General features: G+C 32.2%; 1 protein-coding gene across 1 annotated transcript; it reads right to left on the reverse strand.

The window, feature by feature from the left end:
* Window positions 1–484: 484 nt before the first annotated feature.
* On the reverse strand, window positions 485–16,558 carry ND-B15 (NADH dehydrogenase (ubiquinone) B15 subunit). The gene is made up of 3 exons (XM_075371476.1): window positions 16,345–16,558; window positions 14,716–14,859; window positions 485–688 (listed from the first exon to the last, which is right to left on the reverse strand). The coding sequence occupies exons 1-3, from the start codon at window positions 16,477–16,479 to the stop codon at window positions 620–622; spliced, it is 348 nt and encodes a 115-aa protein (XP_075227591.1). The 5' UTR covers window positions 16,480–16,558; the 3' UTR covers window positions 485–619.
* Between the last annotated feature and the right edge of the window lie 3,607 nt (window positions 16,559–20,165).

A 20,165-nucleotide genomic window follows, 5' to 3' on the forward strand; every position in this document is an offset into this window, starting at 1 on the left:
TATGGTAAGTTTAACTTGTCTATTTACTGTGTTTTGGTGATTTATATTTCATTTAATAAAAAAAATATATATATAAATTATAATTATTATACATATTTTATAAATATAATAAAATATATATATATAAATACATATGCAAGCACACAAAAAAATCATACCTAACAAAATTTATGTTCTTATAAATCAGTTCATGAATAGGTATTTGAGGATATGATGGTTATTTCACATCCAGTTGTATCAATAATATGATAAAATAATTCAAACATGAAACTACAAAAATCCTTTTACCCATTCACTTTCTTATCTTAATTTACTTTCACATTTCAATCTTAAATATAATAATCCTTAAAAAGTTATGCTAGCATACACCGTGAAACAGATCTAAACTGTTGAAAATTAAACTGAATAAAACCTACCTAAATTCTATCCAGTAATTAAATACTCAGTTTACTAAAGACACTGAAATAATTAAGCGAACAAAATATTAACAATGTATAGAAACATTATTTATTTTTATACTTGATAATTAATAACTGAATAATTACAAACAATAAATATATACAGCTAAATTACAAGCATTGATAACTACAATGCTTACTTATGAAAATTTCTTATATTTCTAAATAAATTTGTAGTTCCTGTCTTTGTAGGCTACTTGTCCTGAGCGAAGCAATGCTTCTCTCGTCTCCTATAAAAAACAAAACAATATAAAATGTAACATTGTTGTTCAAGTAGTGTAAAAAATATATTAAATATAAAAACAATGTTGATTATGCAATTTTTAGTCTAATTTATCTAGTTTAAGACTGATTTTCTATTCTACTGAGAACAAATATTCTTTAAGTAAAAAATTACATCAAGACTATAATCATCTTTGATCTACTGAACCATCCATTACATACATACAAATTGACAGAAATATTTTGAACAATAAACAAGAGAAAATTGAAAATTGTATACTTCTAGAGCCAAAAAAATTGAAATTGAAGAATTAACACTATTGTGGTAACTTTTACTAGCCACAAATATTTCAAAATTATAAAGAAATATTTTCAAAATATTCTTTAGTGACTTCACCATTAACATGTTTAACAATTTAATTAACAGAAGTATTTGAATAGAAAACAACATAAATTAATACTCAAAAGTATAAAGTAATAATACTACACTAAAGACAACAAACAGTGCTACTGATCATAATTATATAAAAAAATATTTGCTCCTTGTGGTGCAACTTATCATTTTCAAAATAACTGAAACATAACTCATCTCTATAAACATTTCTGTTATGCACTACAAAATACAAAGGTCATACAAATATAAATCAGAATTTTGCATAGACTGAGGAAGAGAGAGGTTAATGTCATGGAGCACTACGGGTAGTTAGTTGAATATGTGTGGAGGGGAGCAACCAGACATCCACACCCTTAGATCACATTCAGTAATAAAATGTCTGAGCAGGAGATACAATCATCCGTTGTGCAACAAATTATAATCTGATTTCTTGCCAACTCCAGGCAGTTTGGAAATGCTACCCTAACAAAAATTAAGTGTTTGATTGGGCAAAAAAAATTTGAAGTGGCCATGATGCAGTGAAGAACGAAAATTGTCTGTAGACCAGTGTCAATGATGACAGCAGTCACTTGTGACCTTGTAGAAGGTGACTGTTGCATATTATCACTGAGATTGCATCACAGGTGAGCATAAGTGTTGGGAATGTACATACAATGTTGCCAGCTGACACTCATTGGATACAGAAAAGGTTAGTAAGTTCCACGTCTTCTCACTAAGGCACAGAGAAAAGTCTGGAAAGGCTTTCTGGACTTTCAAGTCAGCAGCTTCTGAATTGCTTTGAGGAAGGAGAGGCATTTTTAGACCATAATGTGACCTGCAATTAAACATGGGTCCACCACTACATCCCAGAAAGCAAGAGAACAAGTATGGAGTGGTGGATAAGTGAAGAGGAGGCACTGATCAAGGCCGAGAAATGCTTGTTAGCCGGAAAAGTTCTAGCAAATGTGTTTTTGGACTCAAAAGGTGCTGCTGACTGATATTCTGCACAAACAATGGACAGTAAATGTGGCTTATTATTGCCAGTTTTTGGATGTCAGAGCTGCTTATTGTAACAACAACAGATTCTTTTCAGGAGGGAAAAGATTAGAAGATGATGCCGCAGTCGAGCATTATGTGTGGCAAGCAAACTTTATTTTATAAAAAAATTCTAAAACCTTATGTAGCATGAATTTAATGTGTAAACATTGGTACCAATCTTATGTTACAGTGCAACTTTTATAATAACTATTTTGTATTATAAATGATGCATCAGCTCAAACTGCCTCCTTAAATGTACTGAAATTGGTATGAATGTGATAAATATATGAATATACTTTATTATTATTCACTGAAACCAGCAACACAATAATTATATCTCCTCAACTGTAAAATGTATCATGATCATTATAGAACCATTATTACTATATCTATAGACTCTTATTGGATGGTTGATTATTTTCCATTCTGCATGCACAAAAAAACAGAGCTAACAAAGAAGGAGGTGGAATGAAGAAATAAACTGGAAAGTAAAGATAACTACAAGTGGATAAAGCAACATAAACTAAAATGATCAATGAATAATAAGCCATACATAATATTATGAGGCACATTCATAAAGTAAGGGCTGTTGGCTTACATTTAAATATTAGCGGGTTTGAACACAGTTTCACACAGCAGGGCCATCTATCGGCTATTTACAAAGCCACTGCAGTTGTTTTCATTCAGTACACCTTTGCATGACAGTGAATGCAGATTGCAATGTCTGCGACAATCGTTTCTCCCGCCAGTTGTGAAATGTGCGCAGTGATTTGATTTTTGTGTGCAAAAGGATCTTCAGATGCTGAAATTCATCAGAAGTTATGCCTAGTGTATGGAACTACAGTAATGAGTAAAGGAAAGGTTTGACAATGGTGTCAAGACTTTAAAAATGGCCACACAAATATGCATGATGATGAGCAGTGTGGCAGCCCCAGTATTCAAACCAATGAAATTGTTGAACAAGTGAACCCAAAAACTGTGATGTGATCAGCAATTAATTAGTGTTCTGGCTGATGAATTTCTGCATGTTGGACGTACCTCTATCTACAAGATTGTCACAGAAAAGCTCTGATATCTCAAACTGTGATATCTGAGCTTCACAACTTACCGACCAACACACAGAGCAAAGAATGTGCAGTGGATGAGTGTTTTTGAATCGCTATTGACAAGATAGAGATGATTTTTTCCCACAGGTGATGAAATGTGAATATCCTACACACCAATGCAGAATTGAAACAACAGTCAATGCAGTGGCGCCATTCAAGTTCCCCAAAACCAGAAAAGTTTAAGCAATCTCCAAACTAGAGTCAAAAATTGCTGGCTACCATTTTTTGGGACAAAAAGGGTATCATCTTGGTTGATTTCGTGGCACGTCATCAACAATTACAGATGACGTGTATTGTGAAACTCTCACCAAACTGAGACGTGCAATCCAAAATCAATGATACGGGAAACTGTCATCCGGTGTAATCCTCCTTCACAACAATGTGCGTCCTCACACTGTTGCCTTAACCAAGAAGAAGATTTTTGTTGCGAACTTTTTATGACCATCCTCCATACAGTCCTGATCTTGGACCTAATAATTACTTACTCTTCTTGCATTTGGAGAAGTGGCTTGGTGGACAACAGTTTCATAACGATGAGGAACTCGAGACTGTCATTGTCAACTGGTTCAATTTCTAGGTGGTAAACTTCTATGCAGAGGGGTTAAAGACTGGTGCAACGTTACGAAACATGTTTAGAACTGAATGGCGATTATGTGCAAAAGTGATGTAGAAATGTAGTAAACTAAAACTGTTAAGTAAAAATCTTTTCTCATGAGTTAATTTTTTTTAATAATCAAATGGCACTTACTTTATGAATATGTCTCATATTTACTCTATTAGTTTAAAAGTTACTCAAAATAGTTATTCATTTTAATCAAAATGATATGAACACAATTAGTCTGAAGTAAATTATTACTTCTATGTGTTAGTTGAATTCACATCCTATTTTAAAAAACACAATCACCGCTGTCCGAACTGATCCGTGCAACATAATAATGCCACATAGCAGCATTAATTAATAACTTTCTTGCATGAACTGCATTCAATAACTATAACTATACTGTATTACACCTTAGGCAGAGCTGTAACCTCAGCAGCAACTCTTGACAAAAACTACCATATTTACTCAAATATATCCCCTCTTCTATTTTGTAAATAAAGAGAATAAAACAAATAAATGTAATTATATAAGACTAAAATTGAACGTTAAGTGACACCCTTAAATGAAATTTTTAATTTTAAGTAAGAGACTAAATTATTGAATAGAACTTATACATTTTACATACAGGAGTAAATATCATACATAACTTTGAGCTCAAGAAAGGTAGATTCCTAATTTTTAAACTGGAAGGTAGAAAAAAGTACTTATTACCAATGGGAATTAATGCTTAAATTACCAAATGTTTAATATAACAAAACTATTATTCTCTGTTTTCTTTTTACTGTCAGAGTTGTCAGCCTTTTCTCTGTTACACTGAATATATGTCAAACTGGATAATCAACATGATCAATAACGACTTATGTTTCTCTTTTTTAATAGTAAATACAAAATCAGTATTTGTAGAAATTTCACCCTTCTCTCTTTGAACATTATACCAGAAAAAGTGAAGATTGAAATTGTAAAAAAAAAAATATGATGTCTTCTTCACTGAGCTAAATATATTATTGCATATCAGCAGTTCTAGTGAAATATAGCCATTCTGCCATGTAAGTGACACTGTACTGTCATTATAATGAGTGGTTCTATGTTGAGAACTGTTACTTCAAAAAAGTATTGGAGCTGATTGGCGTTCAGTTGGTGTGGCTAGCAAGATTGTTTCCTTAAGTGCTGGGTCTGGAAGAACTCCATGATGGATGTAAAAATGTTATTAAATAAATTAATCTAACTTACTACCTCATTTATTTTTTCAAAATTTGCATTTACAGCTCAAATAAGACATTACAGATAGGTCTGCATATCAGCACAGCTTTCTTTTTTTCTTTTTTTTTTTTTGTCTTCAGTCATTTGACTGGTTTGATGCAGCTCTCCAAGATTCCCTATCTAGTGCTAGTCGTTTCATTTCAGTATACCCTCTACATCCTACATCCCTAACAATTTGTTTTACATATTCCAAACGTGGCCTGCCTACACAATTTTTCCCTTCTACCTGTCCTTCCAAAATTAAAGCGACTATTCCAGGATGCCTTAGTATGTGGCCTATAAGTCTGTCTCTTCTTTTAACTATATTTTTCCAAATGCTTCTTTCTTCATCTATTTGCCGCAATACCTCCTCATTTGTCACTTTATCCACCCATCTGATTTTTAACATTCTCCTATAGCACCACATTTCGAAAGCTTCTAACCTTTTCTTCTCAGATACTCCAATTGTCCAAGTTTCACTTCCATATAAAGCGACACTCCAAACATACACTTTCAAAAATCTTTTCCTGACATTTAAATTAATTTTTGATGTAAACAACTTATATTTCTTACTGAAGGCTCGTTTAGTTTGTGCTATTCGGCATTTTATATCGCTCCTGCTTCGTCCATCTTTAGTAATTCTACTTCCCAAATAACAAAATTCTTCTACCTCCATAATCTTTTCTCCTCCTATTTTCACATTCAGTGGTCCATCTTTGTTATTTCTACTACATTTCATTACTTTTGTTTTGTTCTTGTTTATTTTCATGCGATAGTTCTTGCGTAGGACTTCATCTATGCCGTTCATTGTTTCTTCTAAATCCTTTTTATTCTCGGCTAGAATTACTATATCATCAGCAAAACGTAGCATCTTTATCTTTTCACCTTGTACTGTTACGCCGAATCTAAATTGTTCTTTAACATCATTAACTGCTAGTTCCATGTAAAGATTAAAAAGTAACGGAGATAGAGAACATCCTTGTCGGACTCCCTTTCTTATTATGGTTTCTTTTTTATGCTCTTCAATTGCTACTGTTGCTGTTTGGTTCCTGTACATGTTAGCAATTGTTCTTCTATCTCTGTATTTGAACCCTAATATTTTTAAAATGCTGAACATTTTATTCCAGTCTACGTTATCGAATGCCTTTTCTAGGTCTATAAACGCCAAGTATGTTGGTTTGTTTTTCTTTAATCTTCCTTCTACTATTAATCTGAGGCCTAAAATTGCTTCCCTTGTCCCTATACTTTTCCTGAAACCAAATTGGTCTTCTCCTAACACTTCCTCCACTCTCCTCTCAATTCTTCTGTATAGAATTCTAGTTAAGATTTTTGATGCATGACTAGTTAAACTAATTGTTCTGTATTCTTCACATTTATCTGCCCCTGATTTCTTTGGTATCATTACCATAACACTTTTTTTGAAGTCTGACGGAAATTCCCCTTTTTCATAAATATTACACACCAGTTTGTATAATCTATCAATCGCCTCCTCCCCTGCAATGCGCAGTAATTCTACAGGTATTCCATCTATTCCAGGAGCCTTTCTGCCATTTAAATCTTTTAATGCTCTCTTAAATTCAGATCTCAGTATTGTTTCTCCCATTTCATCCTCCTCAACTTCCTCTTCTTCCTCTATAAAACCATTTTCTAATTCATTTCCTCCGTATAACTCTTCAATATATTCCACCCATCTATCGACTTTACCTTTCGTATTATATATAGGTGTACCATCTTTGTTTAACACATTATTAGATTTTAATTTATGTACCCCAAAATTTTCCTTAACTTTCCTGTATGCTCCGTCTATTTTACCAATGTTCATTTCTCTTTCCACTTCTGAACACTTTTCTTTAATCCACTCTTCTTTCGCCAGTTTGCACTTCCTGTTTATAGCATTTCTTAATTGCCGATAGTTCCTTTTACTTTCTTCATCACTAGCATTCTTATATTTTCTACGTTCATCCATCAGCTGCAATATATTGTCTGAAACCCAAGGTTTTCTACCAGTTCTCTTTATTCCGCCTAAGTTTGCTTCTGCTGATTTAAGAATTTCCTTTTTAACATTCTCCCATTCTTCTTCTACATTTTCTATCTTATCTTTTTTACTCAGACCTCTTGCGATGTCCTCCTCAAAAATCTTCTTTACCTCCTCTTCCTCAAGCTTCTCTAAATTCCACCGATTCATCTGACACCTTTTCTTCAGGTTTTTAAACCCCAATCTACATTTCATTATCACCAAATTATGGTCGCTATCAATGTCTGCTCCAGGGTAAGTTTTGCAGTCCACGAGTTGATTTCTAAATCTTTGCTTAACCATGATATAATCTATCTGATACCTTGCAGTATCGCCTGGCTTTTTCCAAGTGTATATCCTTCTATTATGATTTTTAAATTGGGTGTTGGCAATTACTAAATTATTCTTCGTGCAAAACTCTATAAGTCGGGCCCCTCTTTCATTCCTTTTGCCCAGCCCGTATTCACCCACTATATTTCCTTCCTTGCCTTTTCCAATGCTTGCATTCCAATCTCCAACTATTATTAAATTTTCATCTTCTTTTACGTGTTTAATTTCTTCATCAATCTCTTCGTATACACATTCTACCTCATCATCATCATGGGCGCTTGTAGGCATATAGACGTTAACAATCGTTGTCGGTTTAAGTTTTGAATTTATCCTTATTACAATGACTCTATCGCTATGCGTCTTGAAATACTCCACTCTCCTCCCTATTTTCTTGTTCATCACGAAACCTACTCCTGCCTGCCCATTATTTGACGCTGAGTTAATTACTCTAAAGTCACCCGACCAAAAGTCGCCTTCCTCTTCCTACCGAACCTCACTAATTCCTACTATATCCACGTTTACCCTATCCATTTCCCTTTTTAAATTCTCTAGCCTACCAACCTTTTTTAAGCTTCTAACATTCCACGCTCCGACTCGTAGAATGTTATTTTTTACTTTTCTGGTGACCCCTTCCTTAGTAGTCCCCACCCGGAGATCCGAACGGGGGACTATTTTACCTCCGGAATATTTCACTAAGGAAGGCGCCTCCATTATTGCTTTTGAAAATGCAGAGCCACATTTTCTTGGAAAAAAAAAAAAACAGCTGTAGTTTTCCATTGCTTTCAGCTGCGCAGTACTCAGAGGACTGAGTGATGTTGATATGGCCGTTTAAGTCATTGTGACTTACGCCCCTAACAACTACTGAAAGAGCTGCTGCCCTCTTTCAGGAATCATTCCTTAGTCTGGCTCTCAACAGATACCTCTCCGATATGGTTGGACCTTCGGTCCAGCTACTCTGTATCCCTGAGCACTCAAGCCCCCTCACCAACGGCAAGGTCTCATGATTCATAGAGGAGCTTTCTTTATTAGGTAGTAAGTGGAGTAACAGTTTCAAGACCATAACTCCTTCACAACGGTTGGTATACTTACTGTGCAGAGTAAAGCCATAGATATGAGGTGCAAAGAGCTTCAATCATAGACCATGAACAAAAACAAAGCTTACTTACTGGCTTCAAATCCTATCATCCTTCAAAGTACTTCCTCCTGACTTCACACAACTAACCGAATGGTTCTTTTATTCTAGAAATATTTTCCATAATTCTCTTTTGGATTAGCTGCAAGCAGTGCTACTGTACTGGTCTTTATGTCCATCTGGCTAGACAAATGGGACCATTTTTCAGTGGCAACTTCACCCTTGGATAACTACCTTAATGCCAAGGAGTCATGTCTGGCAAACCTGATGTATTCCATCCTTCATAAAGAAATGCTGGATTTGACATGACAAATAAATAGGTATGTTCTACGGGACTTCCTTTCCTAATAAAATTACATTTTATGTGGAAAGTTATTGTGTCAAATGCATGGTTCTCCCACAGGTCACTATGGGAATAACACAGATGATGCACAACTCCGAAGTAGTTGAAAAAATGCATCACTTTCAATCTTTTCCTTATTTTTCTTGCTATCTTTGGCCTTATATAAGATTATGTTTTCCAATGTGATTATGAGCTTTTGTTTCTGGATTGTATGTGTACACCCAAGGTTCATCACCAGACATGATCTTAAGAAAGTTACAATCACTGTTGGTGCACTCCAGCATGTCCTCTAGAACATCAAAATGAATCTTATTCTGTTTCAAGTGAAAGCAGATGCAGAAATTTTACAACCATTCTATACATGCCCAAATCATCTGTTAAAATCACATGTATAGAAATAATATTAATTCCAACGTCACTTGTAATTTCTCAGACGGTCAGCCAACTAATTAATTAATCTGTACACAGTACTAATAACATTCGGATTTCAGTTTGTTGATGGCCTAATTCGGATTTTAGTTTGTTGATAGCCTGCTGGTCACTCTCAACTGAGGTTCAGTTATTATATAATGCACTCTTAACTTGTGCAGAAAACCCAAAATATTTTTAATAAATTATTATCTTATCTTCTATCACTTTCATTTTCTCCTATACATCTGTATTAAGTACAATTGGATTAAAACAGACTAAGGAAACATTATTGAGCTGAGCTAGAATGTAGTAACCAAAAGTTAAAAAACAATTTCAAAATTCTCTAATTATTACTTTCATACATTTCACATTTCTAATACTAGGCGATTCAAAAAGGACTTAATGAGTTTAATGAGATAACTTACAGATTTGGCTGAGGTCTCATTTCATAGAAAAATACATTAAGTTTGTCAGTCAACATTCACTTTGGTTTGATATGGCTTCTATTTGTAATGTGAAATACATCCCACCTGAAGCTGATTTCATTCTGGATTGTAGCCAGCAAGTTTGGTATTACCTCTGCAGCTATGGCGTTAATTCAAAGTCTTAGCTCAACAAGATCAGCAGGTAAAGGTGTGGTACTAAACCTGATCTTTAATGAACCCCACAAGAAAAAATCTAGTGGAGTCAGGGGAGAGAGGTGGGCATGCAATCAGACCTTCATGACCAATCCACCAACTTGGGAATCAAGTATCAAGAAAATCTTGGACTTCTAAGTGGGGGTGGTGCCCCATCTTGCTGATAGTAATGGTATCTTACCTTGGTCATCATCATCTAACTGAGGAATTAGAAAATTTTGAAGCATGTTCAGATAAACAATACCATCTACAATTGCCTACTGGAAGAACAGGCCAGAGAGTCTTTGTTTGCTTAGGGCACAAAAAACATTGACTTTAGGGCTATCACAAATGTGCTGAAAAGTTTCATGAGGGTTTTCGCTACCCCATATTCGGCAGTTACAGGTGTTCACCTTACCCCTGATGTGAAATGTTGACTCATCATTAAAAATTATATTGTCTAAAAGTATATCATTGTCTGCAATTCTATTCATCATTTCTACACAAAACTGCAGCTGAGCAACTTCATTGTCATCTGTAATGTGTTGAACATGATTAATTTGTATAACTTCAAATGCAATCGTTTATGTAATATGTGCCAAACAGTCGTTTGTGGAATGCCAGTCTCATGTAACACACAGAGAGTTAGTTTCTTTGGACTACGTGCAAAGCTTTCTCAGAGTTGTTTCACAGCAGCTTCAGGGACATGTGGAGATCCTGGTGATTTTGTATGTTTAACCCAATAACCTGTCTCTCTTTTTCCTGTTTAGCCTCCGGTAACAACCGTTTTAGATAATTGTTCAGAGGATGAATGAGGATGATATGTATGAGTGTAAATGAAGTGTAGTCTTGTACAGTCTCAGTTGAACCTTTCCTGAGATGTGTGGTTAATTGAAACCCAACCACCAAAGAACACCGGTATCCACGATCTAGTATTAATAACCTGTCTCAATGATAGTTTGGTGTCAAAAGTAAATAGTATGCCTACAAGGAAGCTCCCTATCATAAGCTCTATGAAAATTACATCAAATAGTAGTTACCGACTGCAGTCATTAAACCTAAACAAACAACGAGGACATTTTGAACCAGTAAATGTATCCATTTTTAACAACACTGGTGATAGCGTTGGTGGTCAAATTCAGTACTAATAAACTAAGCGAGTCAAAACTTGATATAAAGTAAAACTTCCCAATATTGGATAAGAATTATTGAAAGGAGTCTGCTATGCAGTAAAATGTGATTATAGTATTATGCTTGATTATTGTACAGAAAAAAAAAAAACACTGAATACAACAGTATTGTATATATATTTTAAGTAAAATTAAAAAAAAAAAAAAAATAGTTGCTAATTAAAATGACTTACTCTATGTTCTCTATTTGTACTCTTATGTTCTTATTTGAATAAAAAAAAATGATACTGTACTACTGTAATCAACCAATATAATACGAGAATAAAATTACTGTGCTATACTACAATGGAATAAAAACAATGTAAGCTGCAAAAATATTAATAAAAAAGAAGTTACAGTATACAAGAATATTAATCAAAACACATGTACAAAAAATGATGTAAAAATCAAATTTGGATATGTACAATATGGATACGTGCATTGAAAAGAATATGTTAACAGGAACTAGTTCAAAGTAAAATAGACAACTATTTTACACCATCTAAGTCCTGTTACATATTTGTTTTAATAAGTGACTGTACTTCTGATAATCCTTTTTTAAGAAACATTGCTTTAATTTTTATACCTCTTCTATTGCTTCTTTACTCATGATTGTAAATCCAGGTTCATTGTCATTCGTTTCGGAAGTAGACAAATCTGAGGCAACAACAAAATTATGGATGTCAGTCGATACATCCTCTGAGTTAAGCATGTGATCAATGTTCGGGTACTCTTTGTAGTTTCCAAATGGTTTTATAAGTTCTTGTAATTCACTCCGATCCACAGAATTTTCATTTGGTTCAGTAAGATTTTTAATGTCAAGATTGAAGTAAGTTTGTGGAAGTTTAATACCTGCTTTTACGAAACAATTTCTCACTGTCACAGTAGGAACCTGCTTTACAACTATATGAATCTGTAAAAATGCATTCCACACACTGATTTCTTTAGAAAACTCAACAGCATCCTTAACTTTCATTGTTGATAATAAATATTTTAACACCTTTTTATGTACTGAATTTTAAAGTTCTGAATGAACCCCTGATCAAACAGTTGACATACTGCATTAATATTTGGGGGAAGAAATATCAATTTTACAATTTCTAAGCTAACGTTAGGGTGGGATTTTGCACTGTCCAGGAATAGTATGATCCTCCTATTTTTGCCATCCCAATCTACAATTAAAACTTAACAATCAGTCCATCATTATGTCCCTAGTCATCCATGATTTTTTATTTGAATACCATTCAATTTCTAATGCCCTTAAAACATTGTGGCTTTGCAGTTTTGCTGATTATTAAGAATTTTTCAAATTCACCTGACATATTTAGTTACTCTTTCGATATCGTTCCCCTGTACATTTTTTCCCCTTTCAAAAACATTGTTTCACAGGGAAAACCCCAGAAAAAAGACCAGCTTCATCACAATTACAAATGTTTCTTTCATTATAACTCGCACATATTTAATTTAACTTTTCTTTCCACTAGAACACCAAAATCTCATCTACTGCACCAACTTTACCACAAACATTTTTATTATATGAAATGTTGTCATCAAAGTTAGGAAACATTATGTAGTCAAACTCTGAATTTATCTAACCAACCCCCCTGATGCTTTACACTCCTCATAACTTAATACCTTAGCAATCTCTAGGGGGCTCTCTCATGTATCAAGTTCCAGAAACTGGAATGTTATTAGTACGAGCCCTGCAAAACCACTAATAAGATATTGCTTATCTGAGTTTTCCTGACATCAAAATCTTTTGCCATATCATGCACACTGAGTTTTTCTTTTTCGTAGACATTTATGTTTACTACTTTTTCCTTTAATCTCAAGTGTTTATGATTTTGAGATATTTTAACATGCAGTAATGATTTTTATAAAATACACAGAGTTGAACATACAGTAAACATACATATACAAAATGTACTAAGAAAAAATACAGTATTATACCATAAAAAAAAACAATTATACATGTTCATGTATAGTATACACTTGCACAGCAACTGATGATGAATCATGCTGGTTAATGAATTGATTGAAATCATAACATCAACGTCTAGGGAGGAAGTGATGCAATTCACAGCAGTTAAACAAATTAGTCATATCAAGTATAAAATAAAAAAGGAAAATTACAATTTTTATTCCAGCTGTCTGTTTTTCAGAATTGATTGAACAGTTTTTATAGATAAATTCATTGTTGGCTTCCATTATTTAGAAGTCCATTATTGAGAAGTATTATATCCATTAATACCACTATAAAACTGCTGGAGAGTCTAAAAGAGTCCAATATTAAGATGAGTCTGTTATTGGGAAGTGTCTGTTAAGGGAAGTTTCACTATATTTTGCTATAAAATGAGACCTCAACCAAATCAAAAGTTATCTAAATAAATTTTTATATGCTTCTAGTCATTAAATCCTTTTTGAAATAGCTGGTACTGCAAGTTAACCCTTTAAACAAAAGAAAACATAACAGTTATATCCAAAGGCTAGTTCCCTATCTTAATATTACATCATTCTAATGTAGGCATCTAGCTATCACACATTTGAAAATTAAGTTCTTTCGTTTATAAATAAAAAAGATATTTGCTTGTGATCATACTGCCACTTTTTTGATGCAACTTCTTTGTCAAATAAACAACGTATTACATGCAATATTACAATGTATTAAACAAAAAATATGTCTGTTGGCGAGTGACGTGAGTGTAGGTTGTTTGTTTAGATTATGTTGACTTTGTGTACCGATGAATCATATGTATATCAATTAGCATTAATACCATATAACATGCATATTTAATGGTAATTAGAAAGGTTAGTGAGCGTAGGTTAAGTTATGTTGATATAACACAATTCGTCAGTACACGAAGTCAACATAAGCTAAATGTTTTGTAATTTTTATTTTTCATTATAAAATGAAATGAAATTTGTCCACCTTAAATATTATCTGTTTTCTCATGAAATCTGAACAAGTTGCATAAAAAGTGAAAAAAAAGTGGCGGTGTGATAACAAACAAATACCATAGAAAAGAAGTATTTAGATTAATGTACCATTTGTACAGCAATTAAAAATGTTCAAATTTATATCTGGATCGTTGTGGAAGTAACCATTTCCAAAATTTAAATTTGGTAAATTAGTTTTTTATCCATGTAAGATATCAAGTATAAAATATGTAAGTTTTCATCATTTCAAAAAAAAAAAAATATATGTGTATATATATATATATATATATATATTACTACATATTATATATGCTACTACAGCACATTAGGAAATTTTAATTTTTTTCTGCAATTTATAAGATATTTCAAATTTTTATAATTATCACCTGTTTTCAATAATTAAAAAAAGTCATTGATATATTTGAGCAACAATTGTTATTTGTTATCAATTGTTCAGTTTGCTATCTAAATATTAAAAAAAAAAAGTTTTTCAAAGTTAAAAATGACAAACTTCAGCAAGCTCTGTGCATGAATTTTGTATTTTGATTAATATTTAAAATTTTTTGATCTCTGTAATTAAATAATTTTTGTTGCAATGGTGGGAGATGGGCACACTAAAATCCTTTTGCCTTGGATACAAACCACCCTAAGGTCAGGTCTATGTGTCTTGTATTAATGTTATTTTATATACATATATCCTTGGTTACTAATATTTGATAACTTACCCTATCTTTTTTAAACATGTATACTGTTGCAGAGAATGGGACTACAAACATAGCAAAAAAGAGGAATCCATTCCAAGCAGTTGGTCTAAAATTCTTGGACCTTGTAGCATTCATTGACACGTATCTTTGGTGTCCTGGATCAAACTGAAACATATAATTTATTTTAATAAATGGAATTATAAAAAATCTTATAACATTTTATATACTATAAGCAAAAACAGTAAGAAACATTAAAATTCATTAAATGAACTGGCCAGAGCAGTAAATTCAAGATTGGAAAATGAGCTACAGCAAATACTAAGTACTTTTCCTTTTTACAGAGACAAAGAAATCCCAAAATGAAAGATAGATATCAAAGCACAGGAAGGTAACTCTTCAATAAGATAATGCAGAAAAAGTGGAATAATTTAGAAGAGAACTCTTCTTACAATAGAACACGGGTCTTTTCTGTTATTCCCTCAGACTTTTATTTTTTCCAATTCATCACATTTGCATGAAATTTAATTATCAACAGTAATTTCACTGGAGAAACACATTTCTAAATTGTAGAAATCAATTTATAATCTTACCAAACTTAACCTATGCTTGCTAATCTTGGCTAATTAACAGTATTGTTTTGATTATTTAAATAATTGCAACAGTTACTAAAGATGACATGATTGGGACTAATTGACAACACTGATATAAGTAATCGATGTTGTAATATTTTGAAACATAACTATACAGTTATCTGTATTTCTAAACAATGCTTGGGGGGGGGGGTGTCTTTTCTGTGATTCACCCAAATATAAAAAAATGGGTTTCTCCACCGAAATTGACATTGATAATTAAATTTCATGCAAATATGAGTGAATTGAATAAAAAACGTAGGCAGGGGGGAATAAAAGAAAATACCTAACACAAATTAACAAGATTATAACAATTCCTCAATTAGTGAAATGATCAAACCTCCCATCATCAATGTTTGGTATAGCTAAGATCTAAATTATCTGGGCCTTGAACTTGTCAATAAATCACAGCAGTATGTGGCAAAGTTAAAACTTTAAAGGAAGCAATGGAAGTGAATAGACTTAGTTCATACATAACAGAACACAACAAAAGTATTAATACCATTAGGTTCTGCATATTATTCAATTGTCCATATAAATAAATATGTAGAATAAAACTTTTTTTTTATCCGACAACCACTTTTTTCAATATTTTCTTCCAAATCGGTGGGCATTTGCAGAAAAATTATAAATATAATCTAACCACCAAACTTAACCTCCGTTCAATAGTCGAGGTAAGCGAGCGTAGGTTAACTTCGGTTAGATTACATTTATAATTTCTCTGCAAATACCCACAATTTAGTAAAAAAAATTGAAAAAGTGGTTGTCAAATTCCGACTACTCGTATGAAAAAGAGCACAGTACCAATCAAGAGAAAATGAAGATAAGACTCGATGATATTGTTCTAACGGAAATAAAGAAAAGAAGGATGAATTAAATACTGATTGGGAACAAGATGTAACAAATAAATTCAACAGTCATTACTAAGTGCATTTACATGTGGTATGTGTAAAATTCTATCACATATTTTACATAACATAAAAAATTAAAAGAACAATTTTAAGAGGAGTAGATACGTTACGATAGTTTCTCCGTAAACATCAGTAGGTGGTTTAGTGATTTTTTTCCAATACTCCTGACGCAATGCATTCCTTAATTTCTGTTTTTGTTGTTGTAGATGTGCGGAAAGATGTTCAGTACCAGTTGACGGGTTCATGTTTAATATGAATTTTTCTCCACTATAAGTTCCAACAACTTAACCTAGAACGGTTTCAATGTGAATTGCAAAGAGATAAGAAAATGGAATTTGTTAAAGGTCGTAAATCATAATGGCACAAGTAATCGAATTATGTAAATTTACCCTGATACATTTTTATTGTAATAATATTAAATAAACTCTAAAATAAGTTAAAATTAATGTGATTTAATACCGTAAAAAATTACTACTTCGTAAAATGTATGTATGTTTTACAAAGCCTACACAGAACAACATTAAAATTATCATTGTGACTAGAAGTTAGTTAAGACCATTGCTTTGTTCACAAATTAAATTCTTAATGTAAAAAAGTCAGGAAACTAAGTAGTTTTTGTATTTTATAAAAAACAGAATCCATTCTTTTAAAAATATAATATATAATAGATTTCTAGCCTTATTTAATAGTAAACGTAAATTATTTTTTCTTTAAATCAGAATATATGACAAATATGTAGTCTTCTATAAAACAACATAATACCACAGTGAACACAGAAATATAAACAGTACATAACATTAATAAATTTGATTAATAATAATTAAAAATATATAAATATTCTTTTATATACCAATAAATGAATTACCATACTTTATGTAAATTTTTGCATATTAGATATTACTTCTTTAATTTATTTCATAATGGATAAATCAAACTAATTTTTACCTACTTACCTTTGTTGTGAGGGCCAATACATTGCTATGCCTACCAATATTTGTTAAATCTTCATTGCAATGTTGATGCTACAGTCAGATGAATATACTGGTGCTCTGCTTCTGCAGTACTCCTTTATTATTGTGTTTAGGCACTTTCCATGTGCTTTCTCTATTATTAGAATATTATCACCTGTTAGAGGGTAGACAGAATTTTCTTTGTGTGTCATGGCTCAGTGAACATAATTACCTAGTAAATTTCAAATAAATATATTACCTCGCCATTCATCAGAAGTAATGCAGTACATAAAATAATAGTTGTAAACACATTTCTTAGATTTTGTAAAATATTATACCATGCAGGTGTAGTCCAGAACAATTATGACAGAAAGAAGCCAGTAGGATCTTTATGAAAAAGAAAAATCTGGTGGAATCAAACTTAGAATTAGAATTAGAAAGAAGTTCTTAAAATATATGTATGGAGTGTTAGCAGCCTTATTCTATTGCACCATCTTTGTACTAGCAGACTGTTAAATGATATGATACAAGATCATAAATAACAATAAACATACAGACATGTAACACGTGTAGACAGAAAATGTGCAGTGTTTATAGTTTTGAATATTTGCTGTATTATAATCATGACTCAATAATAGCAAAAACATTTATATTGTAAGGAGATTCATTTCTTGAGATAACTGGATATTTTTCTAAAGTCAATACATGTAAGTATTGACTTACTGCTGTTATAAAATCAGCAACAGATGGCAGCATATTTTTAGATAAAAAGAGATATCAGAATGTACATAAATAATTTCAAATCCACTCAGTAATGTAACACTGACTGGCCAGGTTACATGGTATAAATATTCCAATTATTTCATTTTAAAATTTAATTTTAATTCTTAATTGACATCATATTTAAATATATGTAATTATTTTATTTAATTGACTTCAGGTTTTGAATATATGATTTTAATTTTTATTCTAAAAAAAAAAAAAAAAATATGTGTGATATGTAATTTTATATAATTTATATACAACTGATGATGTGGGTTACCACAAAAGTGCTGTTGGAATAAAGAAACGAAAAATAAGGGAAGTGTCACTTCATTTACTTTGTAATTCTGTACTTGGGTTGTTCAAGTTGGTTTTTAATTATAAAAAAAAAATACAACTGGATATTTATTCAAAAATAATTATAAATTAACTTTAATAAATAAAATAATGTTAATGATTTACACAAACTAATATAATACATAAAAATCATTTTAGCACTAGGACAATTGTTAAATTATTGAAAGCTTAAGTTCAAATCACTTAAGTTCAAATCAATACTTCTTAACTTAGTAAGGTAGCCTCTTCAATAACCAATCATTCTCTACAACTTTAATTTTACTGATAATGCAAAATGAGTAAAAACGAGCTGTTTATTGAAAAATGTTCCTGTAAACCTGAGCATTCGTGATTTTTCTGGAATTTACATTGAAAACCATTCAATTGTTTGCTATCTACGATCTAGTATTCAAATAGATATAACAGTAACTACCTTTACATGGATTTCAACCATAGAACTCTGGACTTTGAAATCAGCAGATTTACGATGACAAATTCACCACTAGTGCCAAATTCATTAGACCTGAACTTACATAAGTGAAACTGCTTTGTAATAACCACTAAAATCAATCAATTTTTAAAGAAATTTTAGACATCACATTTCAAAGATAAACATAAAGGGGTCTCCATGAAAATATACAGGATATTTTGATAACATTCACCTAACAGTGTCGCTTTATATGGAAGTGAAACTTGGACAATCGGAGTATCTGAGAAGAAAAGATTAGAAGCTTTTGAAATGTGGTGCTATAGGAGAATGTTAAAAATCAGATGGGTGGATAAAGTGACAAATGAAGAGGTATTGCGGCAAATAGGTGAAGAAAGTAGCATTTGGAAAAATATAGTTAAAAGAAGAGACAGACTTATAGGCCACGTACTAAGGCATCCTGGAATAGTCGCTTTAATATTGGAAGGACAGGTAGAAGGGAAAAATTGTGTAGGCAGGCCACGTTTGGAGTATGTAAAACAAATTGTTGGGGATGTAGGATGTAGAGGGTATACTGAAATGAAACGACTAGCACTAGATAGGGAATCTTGGAGAGCTGCATCAAACCAGTCAAATGACTGAAGACAAAAAAAAAAATTCACCTAACTGGAAAATATTAAACTCTTAATATGACTATTATTAAACATTAAATAATGCTTAGAATAAGAATATGCATAGGAATCATTTTACTGCATCAATCCTGTCAGTAATACTAATTAAGAAATATTATTGAAGAAAGAATCCAGGAGAGTTTTTATTCAAAAGAGAAATCTGGTGGTATCAAAGCTAGATTTAGGAATCAGAAAAAAACTTCTTTAAAATACAGGTAGCGCACAAAATTATCCAACATTTGGTTTTGTTAAAAAATATTTATTTGAATTGCAATACAGAAAAGTAAACTACAGTGTATTTACTATAGACCTGGAGATTATGTTCTGGTTATTACATATTCAATATGACCACCATCACGTCTAGCAACTTCTTCAACACTAACTCCTACGTTATTAATATCTCAATGAAACATATCCTCAGTTAACTCATTACATGCCTCGTTGATCAGCACTCACAGTTCCATCACTGTACGAGGATATTTAAGGAAAATTTTTTCCTTTAGAATTCCCCAAAGAAAATAATCTCACAGATTCAAACCAGGATTGTTCGGGGGCCAGTCCTGTCCACACGCAAAACGATCACAAAATCGGTTTCATACAGAAAGTGTAAAATAACATTAGCTATGTGCGGTCTGGCTCCATTCTACATTAACCACTCGTTTTCTAATCAGAACCCTTTTTCCAGAAGCTGAGGAACAAAGTTATTACATAGCATGTTTAGATAACATCCACTGTCTGTTCAAAAAGAATGGTCCTATTACCCTGTGACTTGAGATAGCAGCCTG

This window comes from Lycorma delicatula, chromosome 7 (genome assembly GCF_047948215.1).
Source record: "Lycorma delicatula isolate Av1 chromosome 7, ASM4794821v1, whole genome shotgun sequence".
NCBI lineage: Eukaryota > Metazoa > Arthropoda > Insecta > Hemiptera > Fulgoridae > Lycorma > Lycorma delicatula.

What these genes read in the sequence shown, in the direction of transcription:
- ND-B15 (XM_075371476.1), bottom strand. Translation starts at nt 16,479, where the DNA reads ATGAACCCGTCAACTGGTACTGAACATCTTTCCGCACATCTACAACAA. An exon ending in ATGTTTACGGAGAAACTATC is followed by an intron (nt 14,860 to 16,344) that starts GTAACGTATCTA and finishes TATATGTTTCAG; the next exon opens with TTTGATCCAGGACACCAAAG. An exon ending in ACATGTTTAAAAAAGATAGG is followed by an intron (nt 689 to 14,715) that starts GTAAGTTATCAA and finishes TGTTTTTTATAG; the next exon opens with GAGACGAGAGAAGCATTGCT.